Source organism: Pocillopora verrucosa, chromosome 3 (assembly GCF_036669915.1).
Source record: "Pocillopora verrucosa isolate sample1 chromosome 3, ASM3666991v2, whole genome shotgun sequence".
Classification (NCBI taxonomy): domain Eukaryota; kingdom Metazoa; phylum Cnidaria; class Anthozoa; order Scleractinia; family Pocilloporidae; genus Pocillopora; species Pocillopora verrucosa.
Genome location: NC_089314.1, coordinates 20,071,034 through 20,094,622, shown reverse-complemented (window position 1 = coordinate 20,094,622; position 23,589 = coordinate 20,071,034). Strand labels below are relative to the sequence as shown.

General features: G+C 36.8%; 3 protein-coding genes across 4 annotated transcripts; 2 read left to right on the top strand and 1 right to left on the bottom strand.

The window, feature by feature from the left end:
- Positions 1-41: 41 nt before the first annotated feature.
- Positions 42-6,915, top strand: LOC131770093 (unconventional prefoldin RPB5 interactor 1). The gene is made up of 10 exons (XM_066163780.1): positions 42-173; positions 249-283; positions 407-485; positions 1,130-1,265; positions 2,715-2,806; positions 3,163-3,226; positions 4,264-4,739; positions 5,206-5,424; positions 6,380-6,448; positions 6,665-6,915. Exons 1-10 carry the CDS (start codon positions 126-128, stop codon positions 6,728-6,730), a joined length of 1,284 nt encoding a protein of 427 aa, XP_066019877.1. The 5' UTR covers positions 42-125; the 3' UTR covers positions 6,731-6,915.
- An 894-nt stretch (positions 6,916-7,809) lies between these two features.
- On the bottom strand, positions 7,810-11,377 carry LOC131770097 (large ribosomal subunit protein uL3-like). The gene is made up of 7 exons (XM_059085809.2): positions 10,921-11,377; positions 10,602-10,709; positions 9,542-9,641; positions 9,278-9,338; positions 8,919-9,030; positions 8,483-8,560; positions 7,810-8,340 (listed from the first exon to the last, which is right to left on the bottom strand). The coding sequence occupies exons 1-7, from the start codon at positions 11,365-11,367 to the stop codon at positions 8,089-8,091; spliced, it is 1,158 nt and encodes a 385-aa protein (XP_058941792.2). The 5' UTR covers positions 11,368-11,377; the 3' UTR covers positions 7,810-8,088.
- A 321-nt stretch (positions 11,378-11,698) lies between these two features.
- LOC131794357 (golgin subfamily A member 6-like protein 25) lies at positions 11,699-23,483 on the top strand. 2 transcript variants are annotated; one of them, XM_066163774.1, is made up of 14 exons: positions 11,699-11,994; positions 13,170-14,105; positions 14,560-15,282; positions 15,909-15,981; positions 16,279-16,480; positions 16,922-16,997; positions 17,152-17,247; positions 17,762-17,905; positions 18,627-18,880; positions 19,574-19,715; positions 20,452-20,800; positions 21,283-21,378; positions 21,883-21,950; positions 22,592-23,483. In XM_066163774.1, exons 1-14 carry the CDS (start codon positions 11,818-11,820, stop codon positions 22,631-22,633), a joined length of 3,378 nt encoding a protein of 1,125 aa, XP_066019871.1. In that variant the 5' UTR covers positions 11,699-11,817; the 3' UTR covers positions 22,634-23,483. The 2 variants fall into 2 exon arrangements, with proteins under 2 accessions (XP_066019871.1, XP_066019872.1); XM_066163775.1 differs by having other exon boundaries at positions 21,883-21,954.
- Positions 23,484-23,589: the final 106 nt, after the last annotated feature.

The window sequence follows — 23,589 nt, the reverse complement described above, 5'->3', positions numbered from 1 at the left end:
TATGGGTAATGCCGTGACCATTCTCCCTTCCTCTGGGGGGTGATGTGCAATTTTCAAGAAGAAAGCATGGCGGACGATCACGGGTAAAGTTGATGTAATTCAGCCAGGACAGTTTTTTGTCGACAATGTCGGAATTCGCGCAAATATCACGCTTTAAAGAAGAAAATAAAAGGGTAAGGACATAATTATAGACTGCAAAAGATAGATAATGCGTTCATTTTAAATAATTTTTCGAACTATCATTTTAGGCTTTGCTGGAACGCCAACAACGGCTGCTCACGTGGTATGGAATTTACAAGACACTTTCCTTATTCGGGACTCTTTTCACTGGTTTGACTTCTTCTACGCGATTTTGTGCATATATGTATCAGGGTTGTGATCAATTTTTTTTTTATATGTCATGCAGTGAGAGATTTAAGGAAGACTATGAAAAACTCGAGGCTCTATTGCAGACTCTTCCAAACAAAACATCCCACGAGGTTATGGTGAGTTTTGGTCGTGGGAGGGGAGGAAGCGTTTGAATATCGTAGTAAAGTTTTAAATTCTTTGAAACCACGGGAACAAGGATCTCTAGTCCATAAAGTACACACCTCATTGACTTGCACTCATACCTGTACCTTAAGCAAAATTTATAGAAACCTGAAGAAGCACTCTATATTTAACAAGGTAATTTGGTATTATCAACTAAGTTAATAACATAGATTGGCTATGGTTAAAAGTGTCAAAGCTGACTTTTCGAGCGTTAGCCCCATGTCTTTTGCTCTGATAAAGGGCTAATGCTTGAAACATCAGCTTTGAAAATCTTTACAGTTGCCAGTTTATGTTATTAACTCAGTTGATGAAACAAAATTACCTTGTTATACTCTCCCATCGATCAGCGCAACAGTCTTTTTAGGAACTTACCCCCTTTTTTACTTTATTTTTTGGTTTGCTCATGCTTTTCAGAGTGTATGAATTAGGCTATTCATAGAAGAGACATTCATTTTCTCAGCAGCTCTTAGGCTTCTAAGGGTATTGATGGGGTTAATGCATGCAAGTCCTGAGGTTACATTTACTCTGACAACAGAATGTTAGGTGAAAATGATATAGACTATGATGAATTTTAAAAAAAAAATAATTTTGTCATCAGGTTCCATTTGGATCTGTGGCTTTTATGCCAGGAAGACTTATTCACACTAATGAGATTATGGTGCTTCTTGGAGACAACTGGTTTGCTGAGCGTTCGGCTAGTCAAGCTCTTGAAATGGTGGAGAGACGAAAAAAATGTACTGTTTTTAACTTCATGTACATGGTAATGTTTTGTGATGACGGAGGACTTGTAGAAAATTGCATTTTGTTAGTCTTGCTTTTTATTTGGTCTGTATGTGAGCTGGGATGTTGCATGGATAGGTATATACTGTATTTCTCTTTAAACCCTTAAACTTCCAGAAGTGATTCACATGCAACTTCTCCCTAAAGTATCCATACAATACCCAGCAAGCGGGTAATGAGAATACTCAAACTGATCTAACACCAAACTTGATCTAACACCAAACTTGATCTAACACCAAATTCTTGTAACTAATTTATATGGAAATGTCTAGCAGCTAGAGGGGAGAATTAACAAACAGATCTGGTGAGTTAAAGGGTTAATGATTTTGTGGTGCAAAGGACTTGGTGCTATAAGGTCTTTATGGTTTGATGATGACTTTGTAAGGATTTAGCCAACAGAAGGTTTTGCACCTAATGATGTTTGGTCTGATGAACTGAAAACCATTCAACTTTATTGCTCAACTGAAAAGTGTCATTTTCTTATAAGGTTACATAAAGATACACAGTGCGTGAAATTAATTTTTTTTTCTGATAGCCACTTGACTCCTAAATTCTTCAAAGTGGTAGCCAATTCAAAAAAAGTTGGTCGCCATTTTCAAAGACAAACAAAATCTTTTTTACGCTGCGTTCTAGAGAGACCCTCCAAATTTAAGTTAGAGGAAAGATCTTTAATGTGCTACAAAGTGGACACTAGGAGGGATGATATACAACTCTCAAGCTCACCTAAATTCAAGATGGCGTCTAGTCATCGATCAAGATGCACGTGCTGCATTTTGGAAACAAACTTAACGAGGAAGTTTGCCACGGATTTATCTTTGAAAATCTTTTTAATTCATGATATCTCTTGGTAAGGTTATGATGAAACATTCTAGTCGCCAATTTGGCGACTAATTTTCAGGATTTGGTCGCCAAAGGGAAAAATTTAGTCGCATTGGCGCCTGTGTTAGGCGCAATTTTACGCCCTGATACATAAATGTGCCATCCAAGTGTGTTTTTAGTTCACAGTATTAGTGAAACCACTTTATACGCTTAACCCTTTAACTCCAGGAGTGACCAAGACAGAATTTCTCCCTACAATATTAATACAATATGAATCAGGCAAGGAATGAGAATAAAGAAAAATATCAATTAAGTGACTATATGTTAATCCAAATCCAAATTCTCCAAAGTAACATCATAAGTATTACATAACAGACAGTAAGGAGATTTTCTAATGAGATCATGGGTTAAAATTTCATATTATTTTTTTTTTAACTGGTCTATCTCAGAAGGAGAACAACACCACATTGTTTTGTTTCTTCTTCTGGTATATTTGTATCAGTTTGTTTAGATCAAGACCAAATGCCATGCAACTCCTAGAGGCTTCACTCGCATTGTATTTACGGTGATCTTTCCTTTGTTAGATCTGGAGAAAAATATTGCTGGGATCAAGGAAGACCTGAAGAATTTTGAATCAGCAGTAAACTTTGCCTCAGAAATTCAGTCCGTTGCAGAGGTAAAGTGCAATAATTTATACACTTTAAAATTACATTGAGATGTTATTTTATTGAGTAAATATTAAGATGCAGTGCTAATTCAGTGGAACTTGGATATGGTAAAGTCTTTGTGGGAAAATACATGTTTATTGCATACAGGTAGGTTGCATAATTTAATGATGACAAATATTTCCATGCTTATCCTGAAATTCAGTGTTGAACTGTTCACATTCTGAAAATTATGCAACATTGATACTTGCTGTTTTGCTCAAATAGCCATTCTATCTCTGTGAATAAACAATAAAAATAAATTAGTCTGAGGAAATTGTGCTAGAAATGCATGAAATTTTTCCTTTCACTTATTATGGTTTCTCAGGAAAATGCAGATGTAAGAGAAATCAAAGAAGAGCTTTCATCACAAGAGGAGGAGAGATTTTCAAGTGAGATTTTTTTCTTTTTTTTTTTCTCAAGAAACTTCTATATTCATTTTTAAACTTAACCCTTGAACTCTCAATGTGATTGTTAACCCTTTAACTCCTACGATCTCATTAGTAATTCTCCTTACTTTCTGCTATACAGTTCTTGTGATGTTAGTTTGGAGAATTTGATATTGGATCAACTTATAATCCCCCAATTGATATTTTTATTTATTTATTCTCATCACTTGTCTGCACAATATTGTGTTGATATTGTAACGAGAAATTCTCTCTTGGTCACTCATGGGAGTTCAAGGGTTAATCTCCCCTCTAGATGTTACACATTTCCTGTTGAATTAGCTATAAGAATTTAGTGTTAGATGATAGTAACACCTTCTATGTGATAAGTTTCAGTATTCTCATTAACTGTTTGGTGGATAATTTTTGGATCTTGTAGGGAGAAATTTCATCTTTTAAAATCAATTCTGGGAGTTAAAGGGTTAATTTGAGAGCTGTTGATAAAAATAAGTTTTGGTTATTTGATGGGGCTTGAATATTTGAATTCCACTGGTTCACATATTGGGATTACGAGAGGGGAGTCTATTTCAAATGCACCCCATGATACCTTCTCAGTTACACCTTTGATTAAGTGAAACTTGAAATAAGCTTCACTCTTTAACCCTCAGAAAGTGATCAACTTGTAACTTCTCTTTGCAATTCCAATATGTTACCTCGCAAACAGGTGAGGAGAGTAGCAGTGATTTCCAGCAAGAGGGTGCCATGTTATCATTACACCAAATTGTACTGTCTAATTTACAAGGAACTGTACAGTAGGTAGTAAGGAGACTTGAGGTGGATGACTTTATGATGAGGTTCTAAAGATTTAACCCAGAGGGCACAAATTGTACCCCATGTTGGTGTGGTCTGATGAACTGAAAGTCAGAAAATAAACCTGGATGAAAATTATTTATATCATGCCAGTAGGTGGGCAGGAACTTGTAATGTCATGGTTGACTCTTGCTTGCTGTTTGTTTAGAAGTCACTCTTTTATTTATTGGTAGCTCAGCATTTACGAAAGGCACACCCTAAGGCTGAAAGATTTGGTGGTACAAAGAAAGTTCAAGGACTTAAGAGTGATCAAAAGGATACAATAACAATGAAAGGAAATAAGGTACAAAAAGTGTCTTTAGAAGACTTGTCTTTGCTTGCAAGACTAGATGAACTGGAAGAAAAGGAAACTATGAATGCTGAACTAGACCAGGTCGGGAAGGATGATTCTGGTGATGAAAAAAGCATAACCACAGGCGAACACACAAACATACAAGGAGATGCAAGATGGGGACTTCATCATAAAGACAAAACAAATGAAACCAAAAAGAAAGTTACTTGGGAGATACATGATGTTAAGGATGAGACTGTCGTTAGCTCAACGGATTCCACTACAAGTGAGGATGATGATGAGAATCATGATAGTGATGATGTACAGACCATAATTTCAGTCAAGTTTAGCTCTTCATCAGAGCACTCACAAGGGCAGGTTAGTATAAGTTTTTATTGTACTGTGTTGATGTTTAAATACCTGTTATCACTTTCACTCCAGAGATCTAAATTTCAATTCTCTACATTGAGCTGTACATTCATACAATTTTAGCTCTGAGTATTGTGTTAAATCTGATGGTATGCACTACCTGATATGTTTCTTACTGCTCGACATCCTTCTGTCTGCAACTTTATCAAAATTGTAAGGGGAAATTCGGTTTTTGTTACACATGAAATTGAAAGGGTTAATATACGATGATAATGATAATGATGTACAGGTACAAGTACAGTGTAGCTCTCCGATTACAAGTACAGTGTAGTGCTCTAACCACACACTCATGTTGCCTCTTGAGTTGGTATTTGTGTTGAGAGGAAAAGATGTAAAAAATCTAGTTGTTCTGACCTTATGCTGTACTGGAGTTGGTGCTTTGACTTTGATTAAATTATTTTCTCATATCTTGCAGTCTCCAAAGGATTCTTGTGAACAACTTACTGTTACAAGCCCAGCAGACATCTACTCACAGTTTGCTTCTAAAAAAGAGTTAAAATCCATTTTGAGAAGGCCTTCTGCTGAAGAAAAAGACAAAAAAAACTTTGAAGAAGAGACATCTGTTACTACACAGCAATTTCCTTCTGATATTGTCAAAGATAACACGCAGGTAGCAGACTTTGACTCTCAGAAGGTTAGTTGGATCAATTGGAGCAGTTGGGAGGGTGTTAACTCTTTAGACTTAACATCATAATGCATATTCTCCATACTGTTCTCTATACATTTCCTTGGTTCTAACAAGGACAATTTGTTAAACCATCACAAGCTTTGTTAGTTGCCAATCATTTCCTTTAATTTGATACCTTAATTTGATTCAAGGGATAGATTGTAAAGAGAAATTAGAACCTTGTCACTCTGTGGGATTAAAGGGTTAAACTTTTAATGTTTTGTTGTTCAGTGGTAAATGAGCTCATACACTGGGAGATTGCACAGTTAATTCAGAAAAGGGTAGGAATACAGCCTACAGTGGTTGTGGTACATCTTTCATCAGTACATGATTCAATTTTCAAAAGGTTTACTGTTATGAAATTTCATTCCACTGTAAAAGGGCTGGGCAAATTGATGGATCCAGTCCCTTCACACCCTCAGTGTGAAGGGACTGGATTTACATGTGAACCTGTGCTGGGGCAGTTATGCGTGACACAATTTTCACAGTACCCTCTCCACCCAAGAGTATAAAATGGTATTGGTGAGAATGTGTGCATGTGTGTGTGAGATGGGGGAGGGGAGTGGAGGATGTAATGTTATTCCCAGTTGACTCATTCTACACCAAGTGAAAGAATCATCTACGGACTCTATGGGGTTAAGTTTTTACAGCTGGCACATGTAAGTGATGATGTGTACTTGCCTGGTTTAATGATGATTCAATTCCATGCTTATGCTGAGAACTTTGATATGAGTTCAAGGCAGATATTCTTGATTCTGAAAACCAAGCACCAGTGTTTCTAGAACCATGGTTTTGTGATGGATGACTAAAGAACTAAATCTTAATTTTCCTTGCCAATATGTTGGTTTGTTGAAGTGCATGTTTTTAAGTATGCATTGATACCAAATTTCTAACTTACTTTTTTTGCCTGTACCTTGATCAGGCATTTACAGGGAGTATAATTGAAAAGCCTGCTGTGCAGATGATCAGACAAGAGAGTTCTCACTTGCAGGTATGATAATATTCTTCTTTTGTCAGGAAGAATGGGTGAAATACTTCAGACTGTCCAATATATCTCTGAAGGAGATCAAATAATAACAGCAACAATTTTTGTTACTGTCAGTTAAGTTTAATCTACATATGGTTGCCAACATGATTTTATATGCAAGTCGATTTTGTAGACTTCCACTTACAGATCAATTTATATTTACTCTTCTTTTATGAACAGTCAGGCACATCCCAACCTGGAAAGAAGCTTTCAAGATTCAAAGCCACAAGACAGAAGCAACAATAACACATTCCTAATTGTGATAGCAGTCAAACTGTTTTTTTGCCTGACTTTCCCCAGATAAGGGGGAGGGGGGGAGGAGCTGGAAATACAGAGACCTCAATTCCTCCCTTCCATTATCTACCATGCTCTTTAAGAGTGCAATGCTGCCCTATAAAAATATTTGAAATAAATCCAATTTTGTGTATGTAGCCTTTGATTCCACCTTTGATGTGTCCAGTCAAGAACTATTAGTGATTAGGATGAAAACCACATGATCATAGTAATTTGATAACTAATATGATTAAAAGCTGCACAGCACCACCTTCTACCCTACTGGAAGTACATCTCAGGCTCTATGTAGCCCAAGCCATGCCATCTTTGCCCAGTGTAAAACAGACCCAACACTCTTTATGATCTCCTTATCAGTTCTGACAAAAGCCTGTAACCCTTGGTTATAAGGTCATAGGTCATAAGGTACTGGTTCCCACTAATTAAGCCCTTATCCAACTAACAATGTTTTTTGCTCCTCACCTTGCACTGATCTTTTTTTTCCTTGAAAATGCCATACAATTATGCCTGTTCAGCATGCTAAAGAAACAGTAGAGCAAAATGTGGAAGGTCTAGAATCAATAATAATACTACCAGGCACAGTCAAGCTTTTAGATTCTTAACCCTGTAACTTCCAGAGGTGACCAAAACAAAATTGCGTTTTAAGAAAAAAATGCATGAGTCATCAGAATAACACGAACTTTACTTCACATCCATTGTAAGCTGCTTTTGTATCAGTAACAGCACTATAAAAGTCACTTCAATCTATTACTGCAAGTAAACCAGCTAAAAACTCATTTAAAGGGTCTTAAAAGGTAAATCTAGTGTTAGAGGATGCTGGCAACTTTGAGAATCACAAGTCAAGGAGGAGGGGTGATCAAGTTTTTAGCGTGAAACCAAAATCAAAGGTGACAATTTGAGTAGGGCAAGTCGTCTCGCCCAAAGTCACGTAACCCAAAATTTTCAGTCCTGTTGGTTGAAATCCTTTGAGGAGCATGGTGGCCAAAGAAAAGGGAAACTGTGCACACAGGAGTGACAAATACGTTGAACACAAGTTACAACAAGGAAGATACTTCAAACTTCCTATCTTCAAAAACTTTATTTTCCATACTTTTTCCAACTATTAAAATTTACTCAGCAAATGTCAATAGGTCAATAGTTTTCCTAGAGGTCAAGAATTGGTAAAAACCCTGCACAGATCACACTTGCAGTTTTTTTTCATCCATGCTTGTATCATTCTTAATTGCAGTGACAAGGTGTTGTTTTTTCCTTCCCTCTGAATGAAAACCACACATAGACTAGGTAAACCACCTGTAAACTATAGTTGTATATCTTCAAGCATTTTCCTGTGCAGCTTCACTGGCTTGGTCCTGTTTTGTGAAAAATATTGTCTCATCAAACTGTTGTACATCATCTGCAAACATATCCTCAGGGAGGGGATCCTGGGGATCTGGGAAATAAGTAGGGAAGGGAGGAGGGTGTTCGTGTGGCTTGTAAGAATCCTGAATTGTAATGAAGCTTCCCTTTTTGCCTGGACAATTTCCCAGGAGGTAAAGGATGTTGTACTTGGTGTTGATACGAAGAATCTGGAACAAAAAAATGAAAAACTTCTTAACACAAGGCCTATGATTTGTTCAGTCATTGTACATTTTATTTGGATCTACAGCAAGGTACTATTTTAATTTTAATTTTAACAGTTTCCAAATGAACATTACTTGTTCAAATTACCTTGACAGCAAGGAATGTACAGCTATTATTTCCCATGTGACCAGGCATCCTCTTTCCTGGCCAGATTCTTCCAGGATCCTTATTTTAAAATCAGAAAAAAAAATGAATTATGGAAGAAAAATAGTTCACTGCTCCTTGCTGAGTGGTTACCGCTACCAACAAATGGTCACAAACATATCTTGTAAAAAAAAAGGCTTCAATGCCATCAGGGCATAACCTGATGGGAAACAACTAAATGTCAAGCTCTTCTATAATAGAGGAAACAGAAAAAGCAAGAGCAAGTTTCCTTCCCCAACACAGGCCATATTTGCTTGCTTCATTCTTTAATCCTCTTTACTAACAGCTGGCCCAGCTGTGATAGACTTGCCATGTTTTTATCCCAAAACTATCTGTATATTCAATGACCTAGATTACAGGATTTGTCCGTGTTTCATACCTGCCCCCCTCCTGTTGCTCCCATTTTCCTGTGTGTTTTTGAATGGCCATGAGAAGCTGGTTGGCCTTTCATCTTCCACCTTTTCATCACACCTTGAAATCCCCAGTCAATTCTTTGTTCATAAGAAAAAAAGAATGCATTATGTTACCAGAAACTGAAATCCAAGTAGTATTTGAAAGAGGATCACTAAGCAGCAGTTGCTAGCAAATTTCCTAAGCAGGGAAAGAGCACATAGACCACCAGAAAAATTTAAAGACCAATAAATAAATGCTGAAAGTTACATCTCTGGCTAACTCTTTAAAAAGTAAGTTATAGATGTTTTAATGGGTTCAAAATGAAGATGGAAGAAAGTAACCTACGTGACTCCTTGAATTTTAACATGCTGACCAGGATAGAAGTGAGCTGCATAAAGGGGTGTTCCTGTTAAAATTAAAACAAAATATAAACAAAACAACTCAAACCAAATATCAATTATGGAATAGCCTCATTTGCTTGCAGAGGGTAATTTTCACTTCCAGAAGGTGACTTTTCCTTGCTTTATCAGTATTTTATTATCTCAAAAACAGCATTGAAACCAGACAAATTAGTGATCAACTTTAAAGATCTATTTTCCTTTTTCATACCAGGATGAAGAAGACCATTTTCTGTAACAGGAAAACTTGCCACCTTTTTCTTTGGATTGATGCCATATTTCTTGAAGTGTCCATATTGAGATTTTCTGACCTATATGGCAAAAAAGGGGAAGATTAATTTGATAATACTGTAAAAGAGGGAGGTATGATGACCAAGACAGGGTCAGGGCAAAATTTTTCAGCAGTGAATGCCAGATGTTTAATTAATTACAATGAATCAAGAACACTAATTTTTGCAAGTGCTTGAGACAAAGTTAAAGCTGGAGTTGCAGTTGCTTTGGTGAGAGGCCTTACAATCTAGTGAAAATTGGACGCTGGAATGGTAAGTACCATCACAGACTCAAAATGACTGCAGTTAGAAATATGAGAATATTTCCATTGTCTCCCAGTTCTGCCTATGTTAATGCAACACCTATGATTTGGTGAATAATTCATTGTCAGAGTTGGAAGAAAAGGGAAAACCTGACCAGCCAGAAATGCAGTTCTTAAGGTTCTTGAAATCTTACAAGTCCAGCAATTCTGTTTTCACTAAATTTTAGGCCAAAGAGTCATCAAAAGTATTGGCATTCCACTTTCAGTTCTGTTAATTTGATTTGTACTTGATTGTATCATTCTGGGCCCGGTTGTATAAAGGGCAGATAATACTATCCAACAGATAAATAGCTCTCCAGCAGATAAGTGATAAAAAAATGTATAGTGTTATCCACTGGATAGAGATTTATCTAGAGGATAGAGTTATCCGACGTTCGAACAACAAGGGCCTGCACTCCTGACTACCAGTCCCAAACTTGAACTCCAACATAACCGAAAACCAGCCTTAAACAAAATTTGTCTATATTTAAGAACATTTTATCTAAATTTGCTGAATCACTAATCACTCACTAATCACTCACTCTTACAAGTGATTAAAAAGAAAAAAAAAAAGAGGAAAGAGAAATGTATCAGCTAGAGTAATAATTTAATACCAGATTTCTGAACTTAATTATAAGGAAATCTATGGCACCTTGAGGGAAGAATTAGGAACCAGCACATGGAGGTTTATTTTACTCACATTATACAACTGAGTTTCTTCCACTGCTCCAACCTGAAGCTCTGTTGAATCATCTCTGCCACCAAGTTCTCTGCTGATTCTTGTTGCAACAACTTGACAATCCTTAATCTAAGAATTAATTTTTATAACAGTTAACCTGTAACTGTTATAATGATGACCTCGGCATTGATAATTCATGATATCATGCTCCACTTTATCCAATAATTGCTCATTATCATCATTATTAATATTATTATTAATCAGTTCTAAGTATTTTCGAAAATAAAAGTCAGAGGGGTGAAAAAAAGTAATTTGAACTCCAATCTTAAGCCGTTATTACCTCAACCAGGGTGACAGGCTTCCTTGTTCCATCCTTGAGCCACAAACAACTCATTCCCAACTTGACTCCTACCAACCCAACCCGTTTAGATTCAGGAGTCCATTGAGCATCCACAGGATTTATACACACTGGAACTCTGGATCGGATTTTTCGTGATTTTTCAATTTCTTGCTCGACATAATCTTGAGAAATAGGCTTTTTCCTGGGACCTTGCAGTAAAGTAGGTTCCACCTCGTAAACTTCTAGTAGATTCCTAGGTGAATCTCCCTTTGTATCAACTTCTTCTGGCTGTGCTTCTGCGCTATAAAATCGTCTCTGTGTCGAAAGTATTACTCTGAAGGTATTTCTGTTGAAAGCTGAGGTACTTATCTTACGTAAAGCTGAATGAGTGTTGGACAAAACCCGTAGAGTCCATCCCAGGCGAAGCGGACCACGAGAGGTCGCCATGTTGGATCTCCTTTCCAGCCTCTTTCATTCGGACCATTGCGAAGCGGTTGTTGCTGTAAAAGAGGGGGGGAGGGTGGTCTGTGGGGTGGGTTGCCTGGGTTTTAACATATTAAAGCGCCCCTAAAATGTTAGTTTTCCTCGTTCCTCGGGTTATTATATTTTTCCATAATTTGTTTTCTTTGTGACTAAAATCTCATCGTAAGTTGTCCTTTAGACTGCGATGTCCATTTTGAAAAATAAATAATTTTATGAATTGTAATCTAAGGTAAATTAATAAGTTAATATTGGCGCGAAGTGCGGTTACTAAGCGACCGCAGAGTTTCTAAATAGATACAAAAGTCGCTTGATCAACGTTCCGTGACTGTGTGGTGCTATAGTTACTGATTTGAAAAGGTAATTCTGCTACTAGTTGTACACAGAGCTTTGAAACCAAGATGTCCGCTGTCTTAGATGAGTTTTTTGTTCGATATGGAAAGCTCCACTGGGCAATCACTAACAGGACAGTCGAATGTAACGGGTATCATTGATTCTGGAATTTCTGTAAACTTGCTTCTGCACGGCGAAAATTTGGTGGAAAAGGCTTTTGAAGAAGCCTTAGAAGTGGTTCGTGAATACAACTATAGCGAGGTAAGTTTCAATGGTGCAGGTAACTTTGTTTGTATTTTGTGGTCACTGAAGTTCATAAGAATGGAAAAGTGAAGTGAAGTCGTAAAGTTGTCATATCAACAGAAGCGACCATTGGAATCCAAGTGTTTAGTAAACAGAGTATGTTTGCCAAAGGGAATATATATACTTTAAGTTTTAAAAGTTCAAAAGGCTAGTTAGGAAACCAGACAAACTACGGATACTGTGAATGAAAAAGTGATCATTAACTTTTTTCAGCCCCTATGAATTAACGGCTTAAACTGAGTTTTAGGACAAAAAATTGAGAGGGAACATCAGATGTGTAATCTAATCTTCTCCTCATTTGTGTTTGTGATATTCTGCATATTAGCTAATTAAGCCTGTATCAAGCACATCAAAAGCTTTATTTTACCACTTTTTTGTGTTACATTGCTACAAATCATTATTCAAATGCTGTTGTTATTTGTGACTTTAGTTTTGTATTAACTTTAGCCAATTTCAGGCAAATTATTTAATTTGAGTTGTAATAAGGTCTATGCGAACAATTGATATTGTTACGACCATGTTGAATCACAGTTAAGTGGGTTTATATGCGTGAAAGAGTGGAGGGTGGGGGAGGGGGGTGGGTTGAAGAGGGGAAATTTTCAGCTGTAGTTGTAGTTGTTAGAAATCTAAGCCCTGGAGCATAGGATAAATTAGAGATCCAGGACCTAAACACTTTTTCTTTTTTTCTGTGAGGAAAAATATGTCCTTAAAATTGTTTCCAAACTGTGGAGTTTGCTTCTGTCTTGAAGGGAGGTACCACATTGTTAGAGTCTCTCCTAGATGTTAAGATCCTTCAATCTGTGAAAATGATCCAGAATTTGATTTAATAAGGTTTGCTCCACCTTGCTCTGTGATTGGTCAAGAAAACTTGTACCACCTTCTCTACCAGTCAGCTGCAAAACTAAAACCAATCATGGCTTGGACACTTTCTTTTCCTTTTTTTTACCTTGAGTTCTCTGTCTGAATTCCTTTGATATTTGCTGTAATGATTACATGTACTGTATACTTTGGTTTTTGTTTTGCCACACTCAGGCAATAAGTGCTTTCATCTCTAAAGTACTGATTAAGATGTTTATGAATGGGTATGACTCAGTTGACAATCCTTTTTCACCAGATGTCTTATTTGCTTTCAGGTTTTATCAAATACCAGTAAACAACTTAGAGACAGTGAAGTAAATAAATCAATTAATGAGCCTGGATTGAATATGGACAACTTTAACGTTGCACAGACAGAAGAACAGAGAAAGGAAGCTACTGATGATGAGTTTGATGTAGTTGATGCTGCACAAATTTCAAACTTTCCTGCAAGCAACATAAAGATAAGTGAGAGCCCTTGGACAGGAATGCAGGATCAGTCTAAGGATAAAAATATTAAGGGATCAGACTCCATCATTCCCCAAATAGAGGTTGACACTGTAACTACACTAAGTGGTTCAAGTGCTGAAGAGGGCAATGGCAAGGAAGAGAAAAAGAGGAAGAAATTAAGAAAGAAAAAACAAACAGGATCAGGAGGATCAGAGCAAGATGATGATGACAAAGATGAGCTGAAAGATCAAATTGATAAACTGAAAAAAGAAAATGAGAACATGAAAAAGGACATTGAAAGTTTGTCAAAGGAAAAATTGTCTTTAGAGGAGAGACTGGGGGAGGAAAGTAGCAAGAGGGCAAATGAAAATGAGGAGCTGAAAAATGAGCTAGATAAATTAAGGAGAGAGAATGAAAGAATGAAATGGGAAAAAGAAAGTTTGTCAAAGGAAAAATCATCATTGGAGGACAAACTTGGAGAGGAAGATAGCAAGAGAGCGGATGAAAAAGATGAGATGAAGGTTGAATTTGATAAACTAACGAGAGAACATGAAAACATGTCACAGCAAATTGAAAGTTTGTCAAAGGAAAAATCATCTTTGGAGGCAGAACTCAATGAGGAAAGGAGGAAGGAAGAGGATAAAGACAAAGTTATCAAGGAACTTGAAATTAAATTAGACAGCTTAAAAAAAGAGAATGAAAACCTGACAGAGAAAAACTTGTCCTTGGAGAAAGGCATAGAGGAAAAAAAGGATAAAGTAAAGGTAAATTTAATTAAAGCTGATCTAGAGGTCTGTTGATTATCTAAAATATACACAGCCCAATTACAGTAGACTTTGTCACAATAACAGGTCTACTATATTATTTTAAACAATCAACAAAATAAACTCTGTCACAAGAAAATACCTCAACTAGCCCAGGTCTCAATCTCTTTTTTGATAAGTGGCTGCTGATGGTGTGATATAGGCTGCTGCATTGTAAAGCAAAACTTGAACATGATAGCCCACTGACAAACACTGAACAGCTGGTGGTAAGAGGTTTTGCTTTTACTAAAACCACTTTACAACCCTCAAATATTAAACTTTTTGAGGCAGTGGCAGGAAATAACAGATACAGATGAATTAGGAATTGGAGCTTTCACTTTAAAATAGTTTAATTGAACCACAAATTTGATTTTAAAAAACATTTGCATTTAAATTATGTCTTTTATTCTTTAAGGCACTTACAGATCAACTACAACAAGAAAGAGAAGTCCATGAACAAGCTATTACAAACCAGACACCTGAAAAAGATCAGCTTGTTACTCAACTAAAAGAAGAAATTTCCAAACTTCAAGTCCGAATTACAGAACTAGAAAATGGCCTAGAAAATGCTCAAAAAGAAAAGGAAGAAACAATTTCTTCGTCAAAAGAGAAAGTTAAACAACTTGAAGCTGAGAACAGAAGTAAGGAACAACAGCTAGAGGGTGCCAAGGAGGATGTGAACAGGTCAATGACTTCTTTGCATGATCAAGAAGAGATGGCTAGTGGCCTGAAAGAAGAGAATGAATTTCTTAAGAGTCGAGTTTCTTCCCTGGAAGAAGAAATTAAAAAAAGCAAGGAAGAACTAGAAAAAGCGCAGGAAAAAGAACAAAAGGTTCTTCTACAAGAAAAATCCAAACTTCAGAAGGAGCTGAACAATGCTAAAACTCACAGTAGTCATCTAGAGAATGCTGTTCAGAAGCTCAAGAATGAGAAGACTGAGTTGCAAGAGAAGAATGGAAAACTGGAAGATGAGCAGAGATCATTAGCTGAGCAGAAAATTACGAAAGAATCTCAGAGAAAACTGCAGGAAAGGATCCATGAGCTGGAGGATAAGGTGATCAAAGTCAATGAAAATAAAAAAAAGGTCAAAGCAGATTATGACGAGGCTGTGAAAGCTTTGGAAGCTGTAGACAAAGTGGTAAGTTGTAAAAGTTGTAGAACCTTATTGTAAGTATTAACTCTTCACACCTGAACATCAGTTAATATATGCAAGTTGTCTATACTGCTGTCTAAGTATACAGCTATGAAGAGGTTGAAATAGCTTTGGAAGTTGTAAACAAAGTGATAAGTTGCAAAAGTTTTAGAACCTTATTGTAAGTATTAACCCTTTACATTAGTAACATTAGTATATATTTGCAAGTTGTCTATACTGCTGTCTAAGTACATGGCTATGAAGAGGTTGTAAAAGCTGTAGACAAAGTGGTAGGGTACAAAAAATATTGTAGAATTCTGAACCATCTTATAAGGAACCAACTCTAATTACACCTAACACCAGTATGCTAGTACTCTATACTGCTGTCTATACATTTTCTTTGGTATTTACAAAGAGAATTTGGCTAACAAACAAGAGGCTCTTACAACCTTAATTTTTGATTCAGGGGCCTTAAAATGGTAGGTGCATATTTGTGGTGGGCACTATTTTGAGGTTGGGGGCTAAATTGAGTAACTATTGTCACTTAGAGTAATTCAAGTGTTGTGTGAATCAATCTGTCAAGAATAAATGTGTTGTGCATTTGTAACACTACTTTTATATTTTTGCCACAGTATCGTGTCAGAGAGGATACTCTAGAGAAATACAAAGCCGACTATGAAGATGCCATGGACTTGATTAAAAAAAGTAAGCTCATACTGTAGCAGTAAATAAATATTATTTAGTACAAATATTTTATCAAATATGATATTTTTGACCAGAGAATGGTATTCAATTAATATTAATTTTTAATATGAAGTAATCTACATACAATCATGCTTGCTGTAACCCACTTATAAAAGCACATAATAGGTATATGTGACTGGTGTGGATAAATTTACAAGTTGATGTGGAAATTTAGTATAATTGTATTATGTGTTCAGAGCTTTCATAATGTAAAAGATCACAAAGTTAATGGTTCAATCAATGGTATCCCAATTACAGAGGAAAAAGAGAATGCTAAGCTGGAGAGTGATCTTTCAAAAAATAAAGAGAAGCTTACAAGAGCTCTGGAATACAGAGCAGATCGAGAAGAACTCAAAGATCAAATTAGGAGAAGTAAACAGGCAATCGAGTCACAGAAAGAGGAAGTAGAGCAGGCCAGGAAAGACTTAGATGAGGAAAGACACACATTGAGGATGGCACAGTGAGTAGGGCACAAGTCTGCATTGTCTCACAGTTGATCAAGATAATTTCTTTACTTTGTTTCTACGCTTTGGAGCACACTGGCTTTTTCTTCCCCCCTCCCCCTCGGGAATTTGAACTTTTGAAGGTTGGTTCATTGAAATTCCTGACCCATGGAGCCAAAATTGTGCTCAAATGCCCCACCCAAGTACTGGTTTCATCCTCAATTTTTTCTGTTTTTGTGAAAGGCAAATTATTAGCCCCTGTAACTCTCTTGTAGACCCTTCCTTCTGAGCCATCTGCCCACAATGACAGTTAAATGCTTGTGAGTTGCCTAGGAGGATGTTGAAGCTTCAAATTGAATGGTGTGAATCTACAAACTGAGTGAATTCAAAGTGTATATATATTAATAAGAAAAGGTGTTGCATGATCATGCAATTTTTTATTCTTTTTGTTAAATCAGGGCCAGAGCTCAGGAGAAGGGAAGAAAAATTCAAATTTTAAATCTGGAGCTCACTGAAGTCAAGGACACCTTGCAGGTTTGTTTCTATGGTATATTCCTATTTAGATGACTGTGTCAATATGAATAAATTTGTATCATGCTTTTTAGATGTCATTGAGTGATTATTTCCTTAAAATATTTCCCTTTTTATTTTCCATCCACATTACTCATGATGTTTGTGTCAATTTTAGATTGCCAGGAATGTTATTGATGAAAAAGAAAAGAACATGAAAAGTTTAAGGGAAAGTTTGGAAACTGAGAAAGAATTAAGGGTCAAGCTGGAAAAGGTAGGTCTGAGGCTGACAACGAATTTATTTTTAAGTTGTAACAATGATCAGTCAATTTTAGCATTGAAAGAATAAAGCATCAGACCTTAGAGGACCTTTCATTTATTAGAGGGGAGAAGGCTGGTGCAAAATGGGTGAAGGGTCAATTATATTTTATACAACCAAAAAGGGGAGGGTCATGGAATTATTCCATGACTTGAAAAACATTTTTCTCTATTTTGTTACCATGCTAAAAATTAACCATCTTTCTTATTCTATTTATCTAAATATTGTTTAATAAAATAGATACTTATATATGTGTATAAGTATGTATATACATACATATGTTTCTTATTGGGCTTTCTATAAATCCAGCTGTTGTGTAATTCACATGCAGCTGCATGCAGGTATTGTAAAAAATATGATTAGAAAATATGTTGATTCTTGTAAGAGATCATAAGTAAAGAAATTCTTTTTTGTGAACATAAGAAACTTAATAAATATCAGTAAATTTACAATATTTCATTTTCAACAGGAACTAGACATCAAGTCACATATTGAGAAGAAACTGAAATTTACAGAGGAGGAGAAACATAGAGTTGAATGTCGGCTGAAAAACACTGAACTGGAGTTAAAGGAAAGTGAGACAAGTCTGGAACACTCAAATAGCAAGAGAAAAGTAAGTTAAAAGTTAAGAGAGTGTATTGAGTACCAAAATTGAAAACAGCCCTACCCCACTCAACCCCCCTCTCTCTCCCCTCCCCCCCTCCAAAAAAAAAAATGGAAGAACAAAGTGTTATGCAGCAGCCTCACAAAGTGCACTGCCAAAAGGCCGTGATGATCCTGTTCCTTCCATTTCAGCCTATTGCCGGCAGAGGCTACCTTATTAACGGTGTGGCATGGGTATGGTATTGTATACAGTTTACGAACCAGAGACATTTCATATTTTTTGGGAACAAAAATATTCAGATTCAAATGATAGCAATTTCTGCAAGGAATTTAATTTTTGCGATATTCTGTTTAAGGAGTCGGACATTTAAAAGAAAAGAAGCGTAATATTTTTACAATTATAAATTGTCTAATTATACAGAGTGGGCCTTTACATGGTAGGTGATGTATAGATAGATATTACGAGTGAGTCGGAGTGTAAAGACAATGAAGAGACACTTGATTTGCCCGCTGAGCTTTTTCTTAATTGGGCTGTAGGTCGTACATTCTTTAAGCGTATAATGTTTTTCTGAAACTTACTGCGCGGATCGAAGTGTCTCTGAAATTGGGAGCCGCAATTGGTTTTTGCTATCCGGTATTTATTTACTTGGATTTCTCAGCTTCATCTTGCTGTTCAATTCCATCTGTACAAAAATCCTGACAATCTCTTCGTCTGAATCTCTACCTTGCAGGAACTGGACCAGAACATAGAGAACTTACAAAATGACAAAAAGCAACTCAACAGTCAACTTGAAGGAAAATCAGCTGAAATATCAACCTTGACTGGACGCATCAAAGAGCAAGAAAAAAACTTGGGTGAAAAGTTCATGGAAATAGTACGGCTTCAAAGTGTAGTTGATGACCTTAAAGACCAGCTTGAGGACGTGTTGATATCTTATCAGAATGACCGTGACTGGTGGAAGCACAGAGCTGACAAAGTGTTGGGGTAAGTGTGAAGGCATTATTTTGTATCGCACATTATCTAAAATAAAACCTGCTAGTAAAAATTAATTCGACCATAATCTTTGAGCAAGATTTTCAGAAGCAATCTGCCTACCTTAGCCGTTAGCCTTATTCACTGACCCATTTTCGCTGTGAAGATTACATTTCAATTTGAATAGCGCAAAAGCACCTTCTGTCTTAACAAAAAATAGTTATTTGAGTCATGGACGCCTTTTTCGTGGCTCCCAATCATTCCAAGAGAAAAAAAAAACTAGAAAAAAAGGGAGCGAGACTGATTAGGAATTGGTTAGCGGCCTAGTTTCGAGGCAATATTCAAAATGGCGGCATTCTTATTCTCAATTTTACCACATTTCAAGACAATTTCAGAACGATAAGTATCCTTGAGGTAGGAATTTAAAACCCGTATTATAATATCTTATATAATTTTTTAACACGTAGACAATACGTAAATGCTTTTGGGACAGACTAGTTTTGGATCGATGTCAGTGGGTGAGCAACTGCGCACGTACTCCTCCCCTACCCCAACAGCAGTCAACTGATAACAAGTTTGGTTCGATGTTGTATTAAGATTTACTGAAGTAATGGCTGAATTTGAAAAAAGGGAAAGATCCTCGACCCTTCACTGTGATATGTAAGTGTCTCAGGGGTGATTTTACAAAAACACCTTTCCTTGCAGGAAGAGACCTAAAAGCGCCCCACCCAAGAGGAGGCCAGGCAGTGAATTTCAAAGTGGTGGATCAAGTTTAGTACGTAGACGCCTTGCGCACAAAATGGGTCCACCGTGTTTGAACCAAAGTTACATTAATAGCTCGCATAAGGTAGACATACATCAATGTTACTCAGACTTATCTCAGTTTGGTGAGCCATAGCTTGTAAATTGTACTCAAACGCTTTCAGATTGGGTCTTGAAAATCAACTCAAAATAATCAAAACGGCCAATCGGAGCAAATGTAATAATTTCACAAGGATTCCGTAAGAGCTCAAAAAAAATATTTGTAGTCTGCCCATGGCACGGTGTAACGCAAGTGGCCAATAAGCGATTGGGGTTAGTTTTGCATTTGTTTGTAGTAGAAGGTATCGTTTTAGATTGCAACTTTTCTAGACTAAACAGAGAGTGAAATAAAACAAAACCAGATCGATCGCGCATTTCTTTCCACGCTTATTTGAAAATCGGGTATATTTAGTCGGTCTGCTTGATTTTATTTTGGTTTCCTTGTGATCTTTCCTTGTGATCTTTTCCTGTCATTTTATTTCTGACGTGGTTAGTTTGAATTTGGTTTTGCTACAATTAATAACCCTTTCACTCCCAAGATCTCATTAGTAATTCTCCTTACTGTCTGCCATACAGTTCTTATAATGTTAGTTCTGAGAATTTGATATTGAATCAACTAATAATCCTCTAACTGATATTTTTCTGTATTCTCATCACTTGCCTGTTTGATGTTGTATTGATTTACTAAGAAGAAATTCTGTCTTGGTCGCTTATGGGAGTTAAAAGGTTAAGGAACGCTCCATCACAAACTTCGAGTTAAATAGTTAATTTTGTGACGATAGATTGGACGGATGAGACCTGTACCCGCAGGAGAAGAACAAACACCTCAAGTCACAAACGGTGATCTTGCTGATGGCGGGCCAGGACATCATTCAGCACCGGAGACCACCCCTAGACCTCCAAGTGCTTCTCCTTCAGACAGGCCGAGACCGAAACGTCCCATGTCGTCATATGGTGTAAGGTCACACACACCTCTCCTGACTTGGTCACGTGATACAGCGGGATACCACAGCGACCTGGGTGGTATTTCGGAGGGAACCGGTCTTAATGGTTACGATGCTGATGATGAAGTTTTCTCTTCGGGTAGTGTCCATAAAGGAGACAAAGTTATGATACAAAGTAGAGTAACTGGTAAGTAGTGTAAGAGTTATCATCACTATTTTCTGTCCCATGCCTCGTGAGGTTTCGCCGTTCGTTTTCACGGTTCCGCCACTTGATGCATTAAAGCGCCCACAAAACCGCAAGCTACATGTGTTAAGACGTTAAGATTCAATAGTACATTACGATTAGGAGTTTAAGATTTTCATAGCAATGTTTTTGGCTGACAAAATGTCGATGGCTTCCTGAAGCGCTTAAGCTAAATTACGCGGATACCAGGGGCCTGAACAAGGATAAAAACACAATTTATCTCCATCAGATTTCGCGAAAAACAGACCCATAACGTTTGACGGATAAGCAGCTCTCCACTTGACTCTGATGATAGCTTCCGCTTAGGTTGTCGAAACGTCTATCACTACTACAAGCAACAGTCCTTTTCAATACTATTCCCACTCGGACGACCCGAGTTCACGATCAACTATTTACTTATTTGTCGTCTCTCTTTTTCCTCAAAGGAGAAGAAAAGATGAACTTGACAGGAATGGTGAAGTACGTCAGCAAATTTGATAGCGGTGGGAGTATATTTGTAGGACTCAAAATTGATCACCCAGGTAAAGAAGCAACCATGAGTAGGATGGCTCCCAGGCTCTCTCTTCTACCTTGGAGAACGAGGCTGGGTTAAATGGCCGCAACCAATAGATTAATACTATTAAGGATGTTGAAACTTTCAATATATTTCAATATATTTCAATTGACAGCTCATGAACTTCAAATCTGTCATTCAGTTTTGAGGACCCCCTTGAAATTCTAGTCTGTAATCTTGTCCTTTCTTCCCATCCACTAGACCTACATTTCATCTGTCCACCCCATTCCTCTTTAAGAGAGGCCGCTTTTGAAAATGAAACAGAACGCAAGATCTGAGGTTATTTCAGCTGGCCTAAGACTTTTATGAGCAGAACATTATTGCCAGTTTTGTCGAGATTCAATTGGTCACATGGTAGTCGCATGGATTGATGGAGTAGAAAAGCAATGCCTCCATGTTTTTTTGTTCTCTTACAAAATATTATTCGAGCTTTGCTTACTATTTCTCTAACCTTGTAACCTTTTATCTTCAGGAGCTTTTGGTGGTCAGGAATATAGCAGAGTGAAGCTGTCAGACATACATGCTGTTATGAATCCTCGTGTAGGTACTTTTAAGTTTTGTTTGTCCGTTTGTTTGCCATCGACGATTGATTTTGAACACCGTGACCAGCTACTCTTTAATCCGTACCACTACCTTGAACTGCGAAGAAATACGAGAAGGAGGCTATAATTCGTCAATAGTGAATGGATCAAAAAAGCTCTAGGAAATAGCATCAAGTTCGATTTAGCAGGATGTTCGAGTTTTAAAGATACATTCATCAATGGGCTATAATTAACTTATAGGGTATAATTTTCATGTGCTCTAAACACGACAACATTTTTCTTTTCTAACACTTGGGTGTTTTGCGCATGTATTTTGTATGCTAGATATGAAAATTAAACGCGCGCTTGACGCGCGTGTTATATACGATTTCAATGGGGTTAACCGATAGCCTTAAAACGGCCAAACCTTTAACCGTTAGGCGTATAAACTGTCAAATTTCAACCGTTAATTGTAAAAAAAAGGTAACCGTTCAAAAAAATTCTGGTGACAACAATGGGATGATCTCAACCGTTAGTCATAAAATGGCCGTAAAAGCCGTCACCCCATTGAGACCCTCGTAATGGCGCAATATACGTGTAAGCAATTCTGTATTAAAAAATTAGAACTCCTAGTTATATGAATATTTGTCCTTTTTGCAGACTCGTAACTTCTCTCGCATCAGACCTATGACATTTGACTAAATGCAATACCCACACTGACGGCCAGTCATGGAATACTATTTTGCAATTGATGCATGAAGTCCCATTGCAAGAGCGCAAGTCGACCGAAGGAATCATCTGCCATTCAAAATAGTTAGTGTTAACCCTTCACACCTTAACGTCAGTATCCATATTCTCCATACTCGTGTCTATACATTTCCTTAGAAACTGACAAGGAGAATTGGTTTAACAATCAAAGCTACTTAGTTTGGCGATCATTTCTTCAATTCTCATGATCCTAATGAATGATTCACCAGTATTATTGCAGAGAGAAATTATATGCTAGTCACTCGTAGAGTTTAAAGGATTTAAGAGGCATTTACTGCTCTTCTCCCATTTCACTTTGACCTTCTTTACAGACGCTAAGCAAACAATTGTGTTCATCAGTAGATCCCAATTATTTCTTATATAAGAATGTTCTAACTATTCATGCATTTGAATGTTTTCTCACAAAAAATATTTTTTTGGTAAATCAAATTTTATAAAATCGACAAATCATTTCAATATTATTATTTTTTTTTTGGTATCTGATATTTTTACTGTGATAGAGCTTTCAATTATGAAATGACCAACGATTTGAACGTTTTTTTCACCAACTATATAGAGTGTAGTATTAAAACGAAAATAGTGTTTAATTTGTACGTGTATATAGTGCCGGATAATTTGATGAACTTATATAGCCGTGTGACAGTTGCAAATGTGTAAAGTATTTTTCTAGCTATTACAATTAGATATGCCCATAAATTTACATTTAATCTTTAACTTGATTTTATAATACCCTAGACGTCTTACTCAATTAAAAGATACTAAAAATGTTTTACGTCACTTTTGTGTACTGTTTACTTAATAATTTCCAAGGGTATGGTAAATTGAAGGTAATCGTGTGTAATGATCAATTATATTGTGTTTGTATATATCAAAACACAAACCCACTAAAC